We start from the raw sequence: 16,589 nt of genomic DNA on the forward strand, positions 1-16,589 counted from the left end.
GTAAAACTGTGTTACTTCTTTCTAATGACTTTAAAAGCTATAGCTTAATATGATCAATTGATCAAAGTATATCGTGTTACATCAAAATTGAAGATTCAAGTGATCCATATCACACAAAAGAAAAGCAAAAGAACGCTTTAAAAACTATTAATTATACTTGGTGATTTGATTATAGAAGTATATTGCTATTTGATCAAGAACCAAATGACAGTAAAAAGGTAAGCTTATTGTACCTCATCTGTAAGGTTTTTTCAGGATTCAAAAACAAACGAAGTATCCACCAGCTCCTAGACCTTTTGAATATATACAGTTGTCAGTAGTCAAACTATTCAAATGTAGAGAGTATCCATACTTGGTCCAAAGAAGCGGGAATACCTGTAAATGATTGTTAGATCTTGCATCAAATTTGTGATGAGCTTTTGGAAATTGGTACCACTGTGCAAGTTTCTTTTTCAACAGGCATTTATGGATTCCATGCATTCAAAGTCAAAATCTGACGTTTAACGGCAGGCACTTTGAGCAGATGGGACTTGAGTTGAATGCCTTTTGAAAAAATACATCTTCACAATTGGCTAGAAAGGTATAAGAGACCAACAGAGAGACCTTGAGAGGGCGGCTTTAAGGTGGATAGGACTCAGAGAATGGTAAGTTCAGTCTAGAGAGCCTTTACCAAGTCCTTATCCAATCTGTTTTCTGCCCTAATAAAACTCAAGTAGTCCAATTCACCACCAGACTGTGAAGAATTTGCCTAACAATTCTTTCTGAAGAGCCCTATATTTCCAATAACTCACATCCATTAAGCTGAACTCCCTCAATTAACCAACCAGATTGCCTCTCTGAGCTACCACACAAATTCCTGTAAAAGAACATAGCGAAAAGAATCAACCTTTGTAGTTAAAACGTCAGCAACGATCAAAAAACACACATCAACTTCAGCTCATCAAATGCCCACAAAAGTCTCATCAAATGTTCCACACAGCTCACGATGTTCCTGAGACCAACTCCAGAACCACAATCAACACATTCCAACGCCTTTCTCAACGCTTTCAAACCAAGAGAAAACCGTTGAACAACCGGTTTTTCAAATCTTTCGTATCAAGTTAATCTCCGTCAGCCAAACCGAGACTAGTTATGCCCGTAAGCGGTAAAGTCTCGCTTTCACAGGGACGGGTACCCAATAATCGGTGCCTAGTCCAGCATCATACAGCATACAATAAGAGCCTAGTCCCATAGGTTGTAGCATGAGTCCCATTCACCAGCTGCATGCTAGAAAGGCATAAAAAAAATTACGGACTACAATAAAAAAAAAGCTTATAAAAACTCTTCACATCTCTAAAATCAAAAAAATCCATAAAAAACCATCATATTTGCTAACAAATCCATTCTCAATTGTCTGAATATTGCTCAATTTACACAACTGTGGCTACTTTGAAATCTCCCCTGATTAAAATTCCATTCACAAAAAACTCGGATCGATAAACTAAAAAAAAAACAAACACCACCTCCCATAAAAGTCAATAGATTCAATCACATTTCTCATCACCCTTCTGTTGCTAGCTAATTCATCATGACCACTGGTAAAGAGATTCGTATCATCTCATTGTTGGTGTTAGATACCATTTTCTTCTTAATTGAAGTGATTATTGGTTATGCTGTTCATTCCTTAGCTTTAATTGCTGATTCATTCCATATGTTGAATGATATTTTCTCCTTAATTGTGGCATTGTGGGCCGTTAGAGTTAGTACTCAAAAAGATGCCGATGCTAAATATACTTATGGTTGGAAAAGAGCTGAAATCTTGGGTGCTTTAATTAATGCTGTTTTCCTTTTAGCTTTATGTTTTTCAATCTTGATTGAAGCAATTCAAAGATTAATCAGTCCTGCTGTCATTACAAACCCAAAATTGATCTTATATGTTGGTACTGCTGGGTTAATCTCAAATATCGTTGGGTTATTCCTTTTCCATGACCATGGCCATTCTCATGGTGGCGGTTCTGAACATGGACATTCCCATGGTGGTTCTGAATATAGTGATGAAGAAAGTTCAGTTGGTGCTGTATTACCAGAAAATGTCGTTAATAACTACACTGAACGTACTTCCTTATTGAAAAAAAAGAAATCAACTATATACTCTCAAGAACCTGCTCAACAAAATGATTATCATGCAACTTTAAATGGTGCTAATGAAGAACAAGAAGCTGGTCATTCCCATGGCCATAACCATTCACACTCTCATGAAGAATCTGACCATTCACATTCAAAAGCTGCAAAGAAAAAGGCCAAATCATTAAATATGCATGGTGTTTTCTTGCATGTTCTTGGTGATGCCCTTGGTAATGTTGGTGTTATTTTAACTGCTTTATTCATCTGGAAAACTGATTTTTCATGGAAATATTACACTGATCCTTTAATCTCATTAGTCATTACTGCTATTATTTTTTCAAGTGCTTTACCTTTATGTCGCAGAGCTTCAAGAATTTTGTTACAAGCTACCCCATCCACCATATCTGCTGATTCTGTTCAAGATGATATCTTAAAAGTTGAAGGTGTTGTCTCAGTTCATGACTTCCACATTTGGAATTTAACTGAAGATATATTTATCGCATCCTTACACGTTGAAGTTGATGCGTCTCCTGAAACTTTCCTAGTTATAGCCTCATCAATTAGAGCTGCTTTACACAACTATGGTATCCACTCTGCAACTGTTCAACCAGAATTCATTGGAAAAAACAACATCTCATCAGAAGCTTATCAACAATTCACAAAGATCGCCGGAGGTAAATATTCAAGAAATAATAGTTCATTAAACATTAATAAGGCTAATGGTCCAGCTGTTTCAGCTTATGGTGCTAATACTAATGATCAATGTATTATTGACAGTGCAGTCAATTGTAATACTGAAAACTGTCTTGATCAACCAAAATAAGTTGAATTCAATCAAATTAACCAATTAATAGTGTACATTATAACTACATGGAAAGAAATAATAAATGAATAATGACCATGGTTTTGTTTTCAGATATAAAGTAGAAACCCACAGGATTTCTTTCTCGTGTTAGAATCAAAGCACCTTTTGAACTATCTCTGAGCAAAAACCTACAAATGCATTCAATTAGCATAATTATACCGATTAAATGGCTCTAAACTCTAAACAAAACAAGCGAAAAAGAATGACAATGCTAAACAAATAAAAATTGATGATGATGGTTTCAAGACACCTGAATCACTAGTCTTACCCTTTGCACTAGTGATATTTGAGGCCGCTGGTGAATTGGAAACAGTTGTACCACTTGATCCTTCAGAACTATTATCTTTTTGAAAATTACTTGCAACTTTATTAACTAAATTATCTTGTAAGCTGTTAATTCCAGCTTCTGAATCTTCAAAAGCTTGTGAAGCATCCCAAAACATGACACCTCCAAATGATTTCTTCAATTCATCACTAGACCAAATTTGTTCAATTTTTTCCAAAACTGCATCTGAATCAACAAAACCTGAACTTGCTGAACTGTTTGTAGCTGGTAATCCAATAAATAATTTAGTCTTTTCATAGTTTTTCGATTGAATATACTCTGACCAAGTATCAAAATTGAAATCTTGATCTAACGCACATTTGTTATTGTAAAATTGAATAAACAAATAATTCAATTCAACACCATCAATCAATTCACTATTACTTTTATCAGGAAATGGACATTGTGGTGCAGATGTTAAAATAAACTCCTTTTGGTTACCACTTGAAGTTAAATTTCTCAACTTGTTAGCCAACGTAACATATCCAATTTGATTTTCATTCTCTAAATCAAAATCAAATCCATCCACTATTGCATCACCAAATGGTCTTTCATCTTTTGGATATTCAGAACCTTCACCAAATGAATTCCAAAGTACATCTGCAAAGTTTTCAGCCTCATAATCACTATTGAATCCATAATCTCCACTCTCACCACCTAATGATAACAACACTTTTTTACCCAAACTTTGACAATATTTAATATCATCACCAACTTGTGTACAGTTTGGTGTGGAATCCTCAGATGAATAAGTCTTTGAAGCACAAGCATTAGCTAAATTCAAAGTATAACCATGTGTGGATTCTTTTGAATTTGGAAAGTCTGTTATAAAAGACAATAGGAATATATCAACAGAATCTGAATCACAATAATATCTTAATCTATTTTGTTGTTGAGCTGAAGCTTGACCCCAATAAAGAGCTGTTTGACCAGTCAATTTTGAAGATTCTGAATTTGAGTTTATACTGGCCGAAAGCACAGTGATTGGGAATACCAACGAGTTGAGTAAAGAATTGATGAGAACCATTGTTTAATGTAATCAAGTTTAGGCTGTTGTGCAGAACCGTTGAACATACCAAATTATCAAGAAAAAAAAGGCACCCAAAGCTGATAATTTATACCATCATGCAAGTTATTAAATCATTTTGGGAAACCTCAAATGTTACAGTTGTTTTCTTGAGAAGTTTAAGGTTGTGCATGTTTGTTTTCATTTGTAGGTCTTAGATGCCCAAAGAGGAAATAGTGACAATAGTTCTCAAAAAAAACGACTCACATCAACAAGAAACGTTCAAGTTTTATATTCCTCGAGGTGGAAGAGCATAGAGAGCAGTTTCTGTTATTATCTTGATCAATCCTTTGTTGGATTTGGTTGTTGATGATGATGCTGTTGTTGAATCTTGATGGTGATGGTTCCCCATTGATGTGCACTTTGCCAGTGAATTTAGTTGCAGATTGATGCTCGGTGAATGAGCTGAATCATAGAGAAAAGCCAGTCACATCAGAATGTATTTGTCTAATTATAAACTTCTTGATCCCGTTGAGCACATGGTGAATGTGAATGTTTAAGAGATGTGTTCGTTTATTTCAGAATCAAGTTTTTTTTACACTCAGATCAATTCATTTAGTTCTACATGATACAGAGAACAAACATATAAATGCTTCGATCGTGATCCTTGTATTGCTAAATTCAATATAGCCTATAACATATATAGCCCTCAGTTATATCTACACCATGAACTATGTACCATTTTAGATAACTGCTTATCGATTCGTTCTCTCTCGTATTCAAATTCTCGCCCATTCGATTCTCGAGAGATCAATTTTCTTCAATGTTTTTGATCTCAGATTTTTCTGAAAAGAGGCACAGCGCGCGAAATCAATCAAATGCCAAAATCAAATCAACTATTGACAATTAGAACAAGAAGGTGAAAGGATCAGATTCGAAACCTATGAGCTATCACCAAGATGGTGGCATTCACAAAGAGAACCAGGATCGCAATACTGACTTTTGTGTCATCAATCATCGTTATAGCTTCGTTCATATCAATAAGGCATAACCATCACAAGGCCGTGTTGGATTATTTAGATAAATATGCTAGATTGAAAATATTACAAATCTTATACCCAGATGAACATTTCACACAATCAAACTATACAAGTTTCCAATTCTTGGATCCAATAGCTGATACTAAAATCTTTAAATACCATGATGAAAATGATGAAATTAATCCAAATTATGAAAAAGAAAATGCAACTTTTTTCTCATTAGTTAGAAATGAGGAATTATATTTAATGTTACAATCAATAACTCATGTTGAAGAAAGATTTAATAAAAAATATCATTATCCTTGGATCTTTGCAAATGATGCTGAATTCACTGATACTTTTAAAAATGAAGTTTCAAATTTAGTTAGTGGGAATGTCACATTTGTTACAATACCAAAAGAATATTGGTCATATCCTGAATTTATTGATCAAAAGAGAGCAGCTGATGTTAGAAAGCAAATGCAGAAAGATAATATCAAATACGGTGGTTCTGAATCTTATAGACATATGTGCCGTTTCAATTCCGGGTTTTTCTATAAGCTTAAAGCTTTTGAAGGCATAAAATATTATTGGAGAGTGGAACCTGATATTAAATTCACTTGTGATTTGAATTATGATTATTTCAAATTTATGAGAGAAAATAATAAAAAATATGCCTTTACAATGACTTTACATGAACTACACAATACTGTTTATGGATTATTTGAAGCTACTAAAGAATTTTTCCATGACCAAAACCCATCTTATATTGCAAAGGAAAACACAATTGATTTCATAACTTTAGATAATGAAGAGACTTTTAATATGTGTCATTATTGGTCAAACTTTGAACTTGGTGATTTAGATTTCCTAAGATCAAAAGAATATGAAGAATATTTCCAATACCTAGATTCCAAAGGTGGATTTTTCTATGAAAGATGGGGTGACGCTCCAATCCATACATTTGCAGTTTCATATTTATTGAATAAAAATGAAGTTCATTATTTTGATAATACTGGTTATTATCATGTCCCACACACTCAATGTCCAAGACGTCAAGAAGTTAGAGAAGAATTACATTGTGTTTGTTCTCCAAATTATGATTATAATTGGGGTAATAGAGATAGTTGTTTAGCTTATTGGTATGAAGCAAGAAACGAACCAAGACCGGAACATGCACCAAGAAAGACTTATTCTACTCATAAACCTAAAGAAAATGAAAATGAAAATAAAAAAAGAGAACTAGAAGAATGGGACGATCAGATCGAAGAAAATGATGATGAACATGATGAATATGATGAACTATTTGAAGAATTTGTTGTATAGACGGTTAAACTACACACATATTTGGTTTTTTGTTTCCTGTTATATCCATTAATCGTAAATTACTTCCCTACCATTCCAATTTATCAGCCCAACGAACTGATCTTTTCTTTTTCACAGCTTTCTTTGAGGGTGATCCAGTGGTTGGCTTCATAACTTTACTTGGTGATGCTTTGGAACAGAAATAAGTTTTGTATGCATCTTCAGAATAAAATCCAACTTTCGATGTCCCAAGTTGTTTAGTGCCACTGGGTATCTTGTGCATAAATCCTCTAACTATGGCTGTTTTGGGTATCTTGCTTCTTCTTGGTCCATTAATCGGTATTGTAACTTGTTCATTCATAGTTTTAGGCAATGGAATACCTTCTCCATTATTTGCATTAATCTCAGTGGCATATTGTGTGGCATCATGAAGCTGACCCGTTGATGAATCAACAATCAAGTTTAATGAGTTTTTCGATTTGATTCTTAATACTGGTTTTAAATTATCAAATTTTTTATTTGGTGAACATGTTTTCCTTGTAGGTGATGTTGGAATATTCTGAGATTCCAATCTTTTAGAACGCCGTATCTCACCACCTGGTAAAGAACTTGTGGGTAATGGTATCTTACTTTTACTTTTTTTCAAAAGTGTTGGTTGTTTTTTGATCGGTGATGTCTTTATCTTTTGTCTTGTTCTTCTTGCAACTGACCCTTCTTCATCTTGATCAAGACCTTGCAAAAAGTCTGGGGTCTTGAGAGCTTCTTCAGTTTCTATAATCTCTTTGCTTATTGGTGTGTATTCATACAATGGGAACTCCTCTAATGAAATATCTGCATTTTCAATCTTACTATCAAAGATCTTTAACAGATCCATTTCATAGCCGGCTTTTTGACTCATAGGTGACTCTTCAACTTCTAAATGATGTATTGGCACTTCTGATGAATCCGAAGAAGAGGAATCAATCGAATCTTCAGCCTCTTTATCATTGTTCATCCCATTTTCTGTTTGTTCAAATTTAGGAAATTCAATCAGTTCGAGATTTAAAGCATCTAAAGTATTTGATTTATGGATCCCATGCTTCAACGGCGAGTCAAATAACCGATCTTCTCTTTTCACATCATTTCTAACCCTTAACGAGAATGGTGTTAGATTATCATCCAGAACCAACTGATTTTCATTCTTGAGCCTTGACAGTTCAATTTCAACTATTTTTTCAACTGATGGAGTCTCCATATTTTCCTAAACCCAACGGTAACCAGCGACTATTTTTGATTCTGCAACCTGAAAACCACCTACTATGACACAGCTCTACCCTCTAACCTTGGGGTGACAATAGATACTCTTCAGCTTGAATCTGTAATCAATTATCTCGTCTTTTGATTTTTAATTTGTTTACAATTTTCCTCTATTGATTACATCATCACCAGGACAACAAAAGCTCATTTCTGGTTTCGGGGCAACAAGAATTTTCTCTTTTGGTGCGATTTTCAGATTTCAAAACGTTGAACATTTTCGTTTTTGTGTCAAAAGTTTATTGTTGTTTACAAAAGTGAATTGATTTGAATTCATCAGCATGAAGATGGGCTTTCTTTCTTGTTGTATCTTGATCTGGTCAACAGAATAGTATTGTTTTCTGCTATTACATATTATTATTTGCTTTTATTAAATTACTACTACTACTCCAACCAAAATGAACAACCTCTTCCATTTGAGAAAAGATAAAAAGGAACAACAAGATCATGAAGTTTCAGAGCATCACGAGGAAACCCAACCAGATATCCCAGAAGATGCTGCTCCAGAAGCTCCAGACATTCAAGATGAACCTGCTGCTTGTCAAACTACAGAACATTTGAAATCTTATCCAATCATCAATGAGACTTCAACTTTTGTCAATGAATTTGCAATCACCAAGGCTGCTATCAATTCTTCAATCCCAATCATCAAACCAATAGCTGAATTCATCCACTCCCAATCATTATTGAAGCCAATTGTTCAAACTGTTGATAATTTTGGTAATTCCACTTTGAACTCTGTTGAAAGTGTTGCTCCATGTTTGAAAACTGCAACTTGGGAAGATGTCTTAGTTTCTATCAAAACACCAATTGTTCAAACAGATGAAGCTATTAAAGACGCTTTCACTGCTACTGGTGATTGTATGGAGAATAACTTGATTGCTCCAACAAGAAGATTTGTTAGAAATGGTCGTGCTTATTATAATGAAAAGCTTTATGATACTAAAGGTAAACCATTGCTTAGAAGTTCATTAGATCCAGTCTTCAGACCTGTTAATTATCATATGGAGAATTTTACATTGACCAACCTACCAGAAGGGGAACCTGTTATGGTTGAATATTCAAGTGAAGTTGAGAGAAATGTTTATCTTTCAATGAATTTAATTGAAAGGGCAATTCCAGTTATGGGTAACAAAGTTGTTGAATGTTTGATGGTGCCTTGTAACTATACTATCCATGTTTTTGATGTTTATAATGATAATTTAGACAAGATTGAGCCATCTTTCAATTCATCAATCAAAGCTACGTATAATACATCTGTTGATTTAACAAATGAAGCTATCAGTGAAACAACTACATTATGGAAAAAAGTTTGGAATGGAAAATCTGAAGAAGCTGAAGAGTTAGCTGCAGAAGTGATAGAAACTAGAATAACTGAAGAAGAACCAGTTGTTACTCCTATGGAACAACCAATAGAACCAGTTCCTGTTGCAGCTTAGTTTTTTTGTTTCCAATAAAGATGAAGATGAAGAAGAGGTGAATCAAGGTAACTGAGTATATTGTCATTCATTATGAGCTTACTAGATTAGAGTATTACGGTCTGTATTGAACTGCCATCTTTATTAATATAGATTCTGATTTTTTGATAGATGTGTACTTATGTTATTGTAGTAGCCCTAATCTAGTCACATGATTTACTTCAGGGCTTTTCCCGTGACTTTTCCTCACCACGAAATGAATCATGTGTCCCTGTCCAAAAAACCAAAGAAAATTCGCGGCCAAACCAAAAAAACCAAAATTCGCTCCTGGCCATAGAGTGTTTTTACCGATAAGCTCTTCACAGTGAGTGAATGTTACATAATCAACGTTAAAACATCAGAACACCTCACACATTTCGGTTGTTCGAACACTTGGGAAACTCATTTGCAAAACATTTTTCATGAAAGGTGAAAAACTACTACTCTGAACCTTTTGAATACAACATCGGTTAGGATCAATAAAACATAGCAACAAGTGAGTAAAGGATAGACATATGAAAGATGGATTGATGAATGAGCATATCAATATGAGTTTGGAACGTTTTATTATGTCGTTTGTGGAAGAATATCAGTCAAATTAAAGAAATGTCAAATGAGTATCATCATAGTGAAGAACAGAAGAGTAGAGATAATGAGAACCAAAGAATCAAACTTAATAAGATAAAGTAAAGTTATAGTAATCAGCATATTCAATAATCAAATGCTCAGTATTAGTTTCAAGAGATTCATAAAAATTTTCAGTATCAATATCATATAGGGAATCCCAAGTTTATCATGAAATGCTCAGTATCAGACACACCATCAAATTTATTATGAACGTAATACTAACAAGTTTTTTTAGTGTCTCGTCTTAACGAATATCAAGTTATTGGTCGTCGTTTACCAACTGAAGCGGTTCCAGAACCAAAATTATACCGTATGAGAATCTTTGCTCCAAATGAAGTTGTTGCTAAATCTCGTTACTGGTATTTCTTACAAAAATTACACAAAGTTAAAAGAGCTTCAGGTGAAATTGTTTCAGTTAACACCATTTCTGAAACCCACCCAACTAAAGTTAAAAACTTTGGTATCTGGATTCGTTATGAATCAAGATCAGGTATTCACAACTTGTACAAAGAATTCAGAGATGTTACCAGAGTTGGTGCCGTTGAAACTATGTACCAAGATTTAGCTGCTCGTCACAGAGCTAGATTTAGATCAATCCACATTTTAAAGGTTGTTGAATTAGAAAAAACTGATGATGTTAAACGTCAATACGTCAAACAATTCTTGAGCAAAGATTTACAATTCCCATTACCTCACCGTATTCCAAAATCTGCTAATGTTTTTGCTCCAAAACGTCCATCAACTTACTATTAGATAATTTTCAATATTGTTTTGATGCTTTTTTTCTGAAACTTGTTGGTTTGGTAAATTGTATATTTTAATGGAGAGTAAAACTTAAGAACAAATGTTGAGATTGTAGTCTACTGAAAAAGAATTGATATTAAAATTGTATTATCTCTATACACAAGTCCTCGGTTATTATCAATATGCTGTATTAAGAAAGATGCTAAAGATGGAATGAATGCCCTCATTTATGGAAAATTGTAATCACAATATAGAAAAATATACTTGATAATGTTGGAATTGTGAAATTATCATCCCAATTGTATAAATCAATACCTTCTGATAATGCAGCAACAAAACCTGCTAATAAACTCATTGAATGTAAATTTAAATAACTTGATTCTGGAGTCCAATAAATTTCACCAACTTTATTCAAATAGTTATATTCAGGAATGAAATATCCATACAATAAATAACTTGATAAAACACCAACTGCAAAAGCTGCCATAGAACCTGCTAATGATTTATTTCTTGCAATTTTTGGAGTATATTTACCATAAGCTCTACCAAAAGTTGAAGCTGCAGTATCTGACCAACTTAATAATAATACACTTGCAAGACAAATATCTTTTGGGAAAAAACTGAAAACAAAATCAAGACCTAAAATATACCATAAAACACCATTATAACTTTGAATCTCTTTTTCTCTCATTAAAAATCCAACAACTTGACAATATAAATAATTAAAATATTTCCATCTTAATCTAATTAAATCTAATGTGAAAATTATAATGAACGCAATATGGAATGGGATTGGGAAAATCTCTTTATTTAAACCTTTTGTATATAGATATAACGTTATGAATCCAATAGAACTATGAAATACTTTTCTTGGAATCTCATGTTTACGAACATAATCTCCAAATATATGATGAGCTGTCAAGAAATCATTTCCCAAGGCTGGTGACGATGTTGATTTTCTCAAGACACCAACGAAATCATTTGAAGGTCTAAGCAGATCTTGATCATTTGAATCTTGATCACTTGTAGTATTATTCTCTGAACTTGTTGTTGTTGTTGTGTTATCATCTATTTCATTAACCGTTATATTTCCTTGATTTTTCAATGATCTTGGTGCTTTTAAATTGGTGACTGTGTCTTTGCTCGGTATCGCAGTGGATGAAGCCATTCTATAATGATTTGAACTGTGATTTGTGCTTCTGCAATTGTTCAACTGGGTACAATTAAAGTGATGAAACCGCGTTTATCAACAATTTTTAGGTCCTTGCAAAACTTTTGGAATGGCAAAATTCGGCGAAAAACAAGAAATATCTCTATCTTTGGTAAGACATTTGTGCAAAAGCACCCAAAAAAGTAATGATGATGAGCTTGAAGCGCGAAATCACATGGGTTTACCTGAAAAGGAAGTTACCATTGCAATTAGCGATATGAATTACCGTATCTGGTACTTCGCGAACTTTGTCGTTTTCATTTTTTTTTTGCAGTTTAAAAATTTTTATAGAGAAGGAAAAAAAAATTTCAATATGATGAAAATGAAGACTTGAGAAGCCCTTTTCACACAACCTTCAAGCAAAGCCAAATTAAAGCCTTTTGAAGTTCTTCTGTCTATATTTGCTTCTCTTCATATATACACACACCAAAGATGGCTTTCGTTTTAACAGAAACTGCTGCTGGTTATGCTTTGTTGAAAGCCTCTGATAAAAAAATTTATAAATCATCAAGTTTAATAACTGATTTAAATTCATCAGAAAAAGTTTTAAACCAATTTAAAATCTCTGCTTTTTCAAAATTCAATTCAGCTGCTAATGCATTGGAAGAAATTAACTCTGTTATTGAAGGTAAAGTTTCATCTCAATTACAAAAATTGTTAGATGATGCTAAAGCTGATAAAAAAGCTACTTTAGTTGTTTCTGATACCAAATTAGCCAACTCTATCAATAAATTGGGATTAAACTTCAATGTTGTTTCAGATGCTGTTACATTAGATTTATACAGAGCTGTTAGAGAATATTTACCAGATTTATTACCAGGTTTGACTGATTCAGATTTATCTAAAATGTCTTTAGGTTTAGCACATTCTATTGGTCGTCATAAATTAAAATTTTCTGCTGATAAAGTTGATACCATGATCATTCAAGCCATTGCATTATTAGATGATTTAGATAAAGAATTAAACACTTATGCCATGAGATGTAAAGAATGGTATGGATGGCATTTCCCTGAATTAGCAAAAATCATTACTGATTCTGTTGCTTATGCTAGAATTATCTTAACAATGGGTGTTAGATCAAATGCTCAAGAAACTGATTTAAGTGAAATTTTACCAGAAGATGCTGAAGAAAGAGTTAAAACTGCTGCTGAAGTTTCAATGGGTACTGAAATTACTGATATTGATTTATTAAACATTAAAGCTTTAGCTGAACAAATTGTTGAATTTGCTACTTATAGAGAAAAATTATCTGCTTACTTATCATCAAGAATGAAAGCTATTGCACCAAATTTAACTGCTTTAGTTGGTGAATTAGTTGGTGCTAGATTAATTGCTCATTCAGGTTCTTTAGTTTCATTAGCTAAAGCCCCAGCCTCTACTATTCAAATCTTGGGTGCTGAAAAAGCTTTATTTAGAGCTTTGAAAACTAAACATGATACACCAAAATATGGTTTATTATTCCATGCTTCATTAGTTGGTCAAGCTTCAGGTCGTAACAAAGGTAAAATTGCTAGAGTTTTAGCTGCTAAAGCTGCTGTTGCCTTACGTTATGATGCCTTATCTGAAGAAAGAGATGATTCTGGTGAAATTGGTCTTGATGTTAGAGCTAAAGTTGAATCACGTTTATCTGCTTTAGAAGGTAGAGACTTACGTACAACTTCAAAGATTTCTCGTGATAACAAGAAGGTTGAAATTTCAGAAGCTCGTGCTTATAATGCTGATGCTGATGCTGTTGAAGCTGCTCCAGTTGCAGCTGATTCTGATGATGAAAGTGATGAAGAAGAAGAAGAAGAAAAGAAAGAAAAGAAGGACAAAAAGAAGAAGGAAAAGAAAGAAAAGAAAGATAAAAAACGTAAGAGAGAAGAAGATTCAGATGCTGAAGCTTCTCCAAAGAAGGAAAAGAAATCTAAAAAGGAAAAGAAGGATAAAAAAGATAAGAAAGATAAAAAGGAAAAAAAATCCAAAAAATGAATAACTAATCAGTGATTTAATTTTAAGGGTTATTTTCGGTATTTCTTTAATGAGTGTTCTTTTTTTTCTATATATTGGTTTCATGTTGTTCTTCTTTTGATAATATTTTTGGCAAAAGAAAGTGTAAATTAGAGTTTTATTTTGATTTTAATTTTTATATATAATATTACTATAACTATATCCATCTCAAGAGACTGGTTGTGGTTTTTAGCTTTTATCCATTTTATTTTTCTCAGCATTGCATTATATATAAAAGTTTTAATCCAATCAGTTTTTGAATTTATATGTGAAAAATTTCAAGATTTTGTAGATGTTAATGGTTCGCGAATTATTCAGAAAAAATCTGCCATATAAAAAATTAGTATAAACAAATATTCTAGTTGTTACTTTGTTTTATATTGGCAAACAAAGATCATTGATTATGTCTGAAGAATCCATTTCAATAGAAGAAACAAATAGAATTCGTGTTTCACTAGGATTGAAACCTATACCTTTACCAAATGAAACAAAACAAGCTCCAAAAAATGATGAAATATCACTAGATGATACAAACAAGTTAAGAGTATCACTAGGTTTAAAACCAATAACTAAAGATAATACTTCAAATCCAAATGAAAAATCATCAGAAGAATATCAACAAGAGATACGGAATCGTGAAAAGGAAGAAAAGATAAAGAAAAATTTGGAAATTGCTAAATCAAGAGCTGCAAAGAGGAAAAAAATCAATATTTCTAAAAGTTTACTAGATGACAATGATCAAGATGATGATGGCGATGACTGGCTAAGTAGGATAAAGAAACCTTCTGAAGTGAAGAAAGTTAAAAAGGTGAAAAGGGCTAGAGTTGACGAAGATGGTGGTATGAGTGGTGTTAAAGTTGGTCATAGTATTGATGATATAAATCAATTACAACAAGAGGATGTGATTTTAACTTTGAAAGATCGTTCCATTCATGATGATGAAGATGAGTTGGAGAGTGATTTACTTGTAAAGAAACAAAAACTTGAAAAACAAATGGCTGAAAAGCTAAGGACTAATAAATACAAGAAATTTAATGGGTTGGAGAGTGAAGAAAAGACATTATTAGAACGTTATAATGAGGAGTTGAATGGGGAGAATGGTGAATCTTTCATACTGAATGGTGAGACTATCAAGGTTGACAAATCAAAAGAAGTTGAAGCTGTGGAGAAGAAAGGTAAAAGAAGAATGGAATTTAGTCTTGATGATGATGACGATGGTGACGAGGATGAAATTATGGGTAATTCTGATTATGCTAAAGCCAAACCAATAAAGATGAAAAAACTTAAAAAGAAATCTAGTAATGGTAGAAAGAAAGAGGAACGTAAAGATGAAGAAGGTGATGTTGTTGCCCTAGAATCTGTTGAATTAAAAGATGAAGATTCATCAATTCAGGATGATTTTGAATTACAGAATGCTTTAGCATTGAAAAGATTAAAAAATCATAGAAAAAGAAAGTATTTGAAACCTGAAGATATTGCCAAAGAGATTAATGAAGATAAAGAGAATGGAATGAATGTTGATAAAGTGGAACAAGGGATTGTTATTGATGAAAATACAGAGTTTTTAAGTTCGATCAGGGCTAGAAACGATGAGGAAGAACCTAAAGATGAAGAAATAGTCCAAGATGCTGAACCTATTCAAGATACTAATGAAGATAAAATGGATGTTGAACCATCGGAACCACTTGATAATGAAACAGTAGAAGATGAAGAAGATGCACAAGATGTGAATTTCAATGGTGGAATAGGTTCATTATTAGGATTCCTTAAATCTAAGAATATTGTTCAAGAAAAGACTTCAGATCAAATTGAATCAGATAGGAAAGCTAAAGAATTGAAGAAAAAATTAGATTTAGAAAAATTAAAGACAGAAATTGAAAAAAGAATTTATGAAGAAAATTTACGTGAAGATTCATCATTTAAAAAATTATCTAAAAAGGAAAGAGAAGAAGTATTAGAATCAGAATTACAACAATTCAAAGATCTTCAAAATAGTGAAGAGGTTGCATCAAAACTTGAAAATTATAAACCTCAAGTTAAACTTAGATATATTGATGAATATGGTCGTGAAATGAATACAAAAGAGGCTTATAAACATCTTTCACATCAATTTCATGGTAAAGGTCCTAATAAGAGTAAAATTGCTAAAAAATTGAAAAAAGTTGAAGAGGAAAGAAAACAACAGTATAAAGAGAATTCTTTATTAGGTGGGTTGAGTAATGATAATAAAGGGGATCAAGATTCTAGTGCAAGTCAGGATAAAGTTGGTGTCAGACTTCAATAATGAGGACTTTAGTTTACAATTAATAATAGGAATATTCCATTTTGCTTTCATTAGACCTGATTGAAAATATACTATGTAGTTCACGAATAGAATGATTGTGAGTATATATACCACCGTTGTGATGACGTTGTGCAACAAATTATATGTCAAATTTCAAGCTGATCATCATTATCAAAATTTCATATCAGTTTCAACACATTTTAATGAAGTGCATAAGCTGAACTGAATGAGTAACATAGTGATTGAAATGATCAACAGATATGTCAAGAACTGATATCTTGAGCTGATAAGTTGGTGAATATAACTAGTTTGGCAGATTCCGTATCTGTAACTACACTCGTCAATCTTTTTATCAGTAATAT

At 32.8% G+C, this 16,589-nt stretch overlaps 9 protein-coding genes across 9 annotated transcripts; 6 read left to right on the forward strand and 3 right to left on the reverse strand.

Moving 5' to 3' along the window:
• Positions 1 to 1,567: 1,567 nt before the first annotated feature.
• Positions 1,568 to 2,926, forward strand: WICANDRAFT_31584 (cation diffusion facilitator family transporter; the record flags this gene model as incomplete). Its single annotated transcript, XM_019181851.1, has 2 exons — positions 1,568 to 2,093; positions 2,199 to 2,926. The coding sequence occupies 2 exons, from the start codon at positions 1,568 to 1,570 to the stop codon at positions 2,924 to 2,926; spliced, it is 1,254 nt and encodes a 417-aa protein (XP_019038636.1).
• A 446-nt stretch (positions 2,927 to 3,372) lies between these two features.
• WICANDRAFT_16215 (glycoside hydrolase family 18 protein) lies at positions 3,373 to 4,215 on the reverse strand (the record flags this gene model as incomplete). Its single annotated transcript, XM_019180681.1, has 1 exon — positions 3,373 to 4,215. A coding segment is annotated over one exon (843 nt), but the record flags the coding sequence as incomplete, so codon positions are not given.
• Positions 4,216 to 5,507: 1,292 nt separating this feature from the next.
• WICANDRAFT_19018 (glycosyltransferase family 15 protein) lies at positions 5,508 to 6,539 on the forward strand (the record flags this gene model as incomplete). The annotated part of the gene is made up of 1 exon (XM_019180813.1): positions 5,508 to 6,539. A coding segment is annotated over one exon (1,032 nt), but the record flags the coding sequence as incomplete, so codon positions are not given.
• Positions 6,540 to 6,711: 172 nt separating this feature from the next.
• Positions 6,712 to 7,857, reverse strand: SFG1 (Sfg1p; the record flags this gene model as incomplete). The annotated part of the gene is made up of 1 exon (XM_019183640.1): positions 6,712 to 7,857. The coding sequence occupies one exon, from the start codon at positions 7,855 to 7,857 to the stop codon at positions 6,712 to 6,714; it is 1,146 nt and encodes a 381-aa protein (XP_019038639.1).
• Positions 7,858 to 8,458: 601 nt separating this feature from the next.
• On the forward strand, positions 8,459 to 9,211 carry SPS4 (Sps4p; the record flags this gene model as incomplete). The annotated part of the gene is made up of 1 exon (XM_019180797.1): positions 8,459 to 9,211. A coding segment is annotated over one exon (753 nt), but the record flags the coding sequence as incomplete, so codon positions are not given.
• A 962-nt stretch (positions 9,212 to 10,173) lies between these two features.
• On the forward strand, positions 10,174 to 10,753 carry RPL20B (60S ribosomal protein eL20; the record flags this gene model as incomplete). The annotated part of the gene is made up of 2 exons (XM_019183641.1): positions 10,174 to 10,180; positions 10,236 to 10,753. The coding sequence occupies 2 exons, from the start codon at positions 10,174 to 10,176 to the stop codon at positions 10,751 to 10,753; spliced, it is 525 nt and encodes a 174-aa protein (XP_019038641.1).
• A 214-nt stretch (positions 10,754 to 10,967) lies between these two features.
• DGK1 (diacylglycerol kinase) lies at positions 10,968 to 11,666 on the reverse strand (the record flags this gene model as incomplete). The annotated part of the gene is made up of 1 exon (XM_019180575.2): positions 10,968 to 11,666. A coding segment is annotated over one exon (699 nt), but the record flags the coding sequence as incomplete, so codon positions are not given.
• A 386-nt stretch (positions 11,667 to 12,052) lies between these two features.
• NOP58 (RNA-processing protein NOP58) lies at positions 12,053 to 14,125 on the forward strand. Its single transcript, XM_019182770.1, has one exon. It carries the CDS (start codon positions 12,387 to 12,389, stop codon positions 13,923 to 13,925), a length of 1,539 nt encoding a protein of 512 aa, XP_019038643.1. The 5' UTR covers positions 12,053 to 12,386; the 3' UTR covers positions 13,926 to 14,125.
• Positions 14,126 to 14,346: 221 nt separating this feature from the next.
• SNU66 (U4/U6-U5 snRNP complex subunit SNU66) lies at positions 14,347 to 16,227 on the forward strand (the record flags this gene model as incomplete). The annotated part of the gene is made up of 1 exon (XM_019184981.1): positions 14,347 to 16,227. The coding sequence occupies one exon, from the start codon at positions 14,347 to 14,349 to the stop codon at positions 16,225 to 16,227; it is 1,881 nt and encodes a 626-aa protein (XP_019038644.1).
• Between the last annotated feature and the right edge of the window lie 362 nt (positions 16,228 to 16,589).

Source organism: Wickerhamomyces anomalus (genome assembly GCF_001661255.1).
Source record: "Wickerhamomyces anomalus NRRL Y-366-8 unplaced genomic scaffold WICANscaffold_4, whole genome shotgun sequence".
Lineage (NCBI taxonomy): Eukaryota > Fungi > Ascomycota > Saccharomycetes > Phaffomycetales > Wickerhamomycetaceae > Hansenula > Hansenula anomala.

Excerpts from the sequence above, each read along its gene's own strand:
- NOP58 (XM_019182770.1), top strand. The coding sequence starts at position 12,387 with ATGGCTTTCGTTTTAACAGAAACTGCTGCTGGTTATGCTTTGTTGAAA.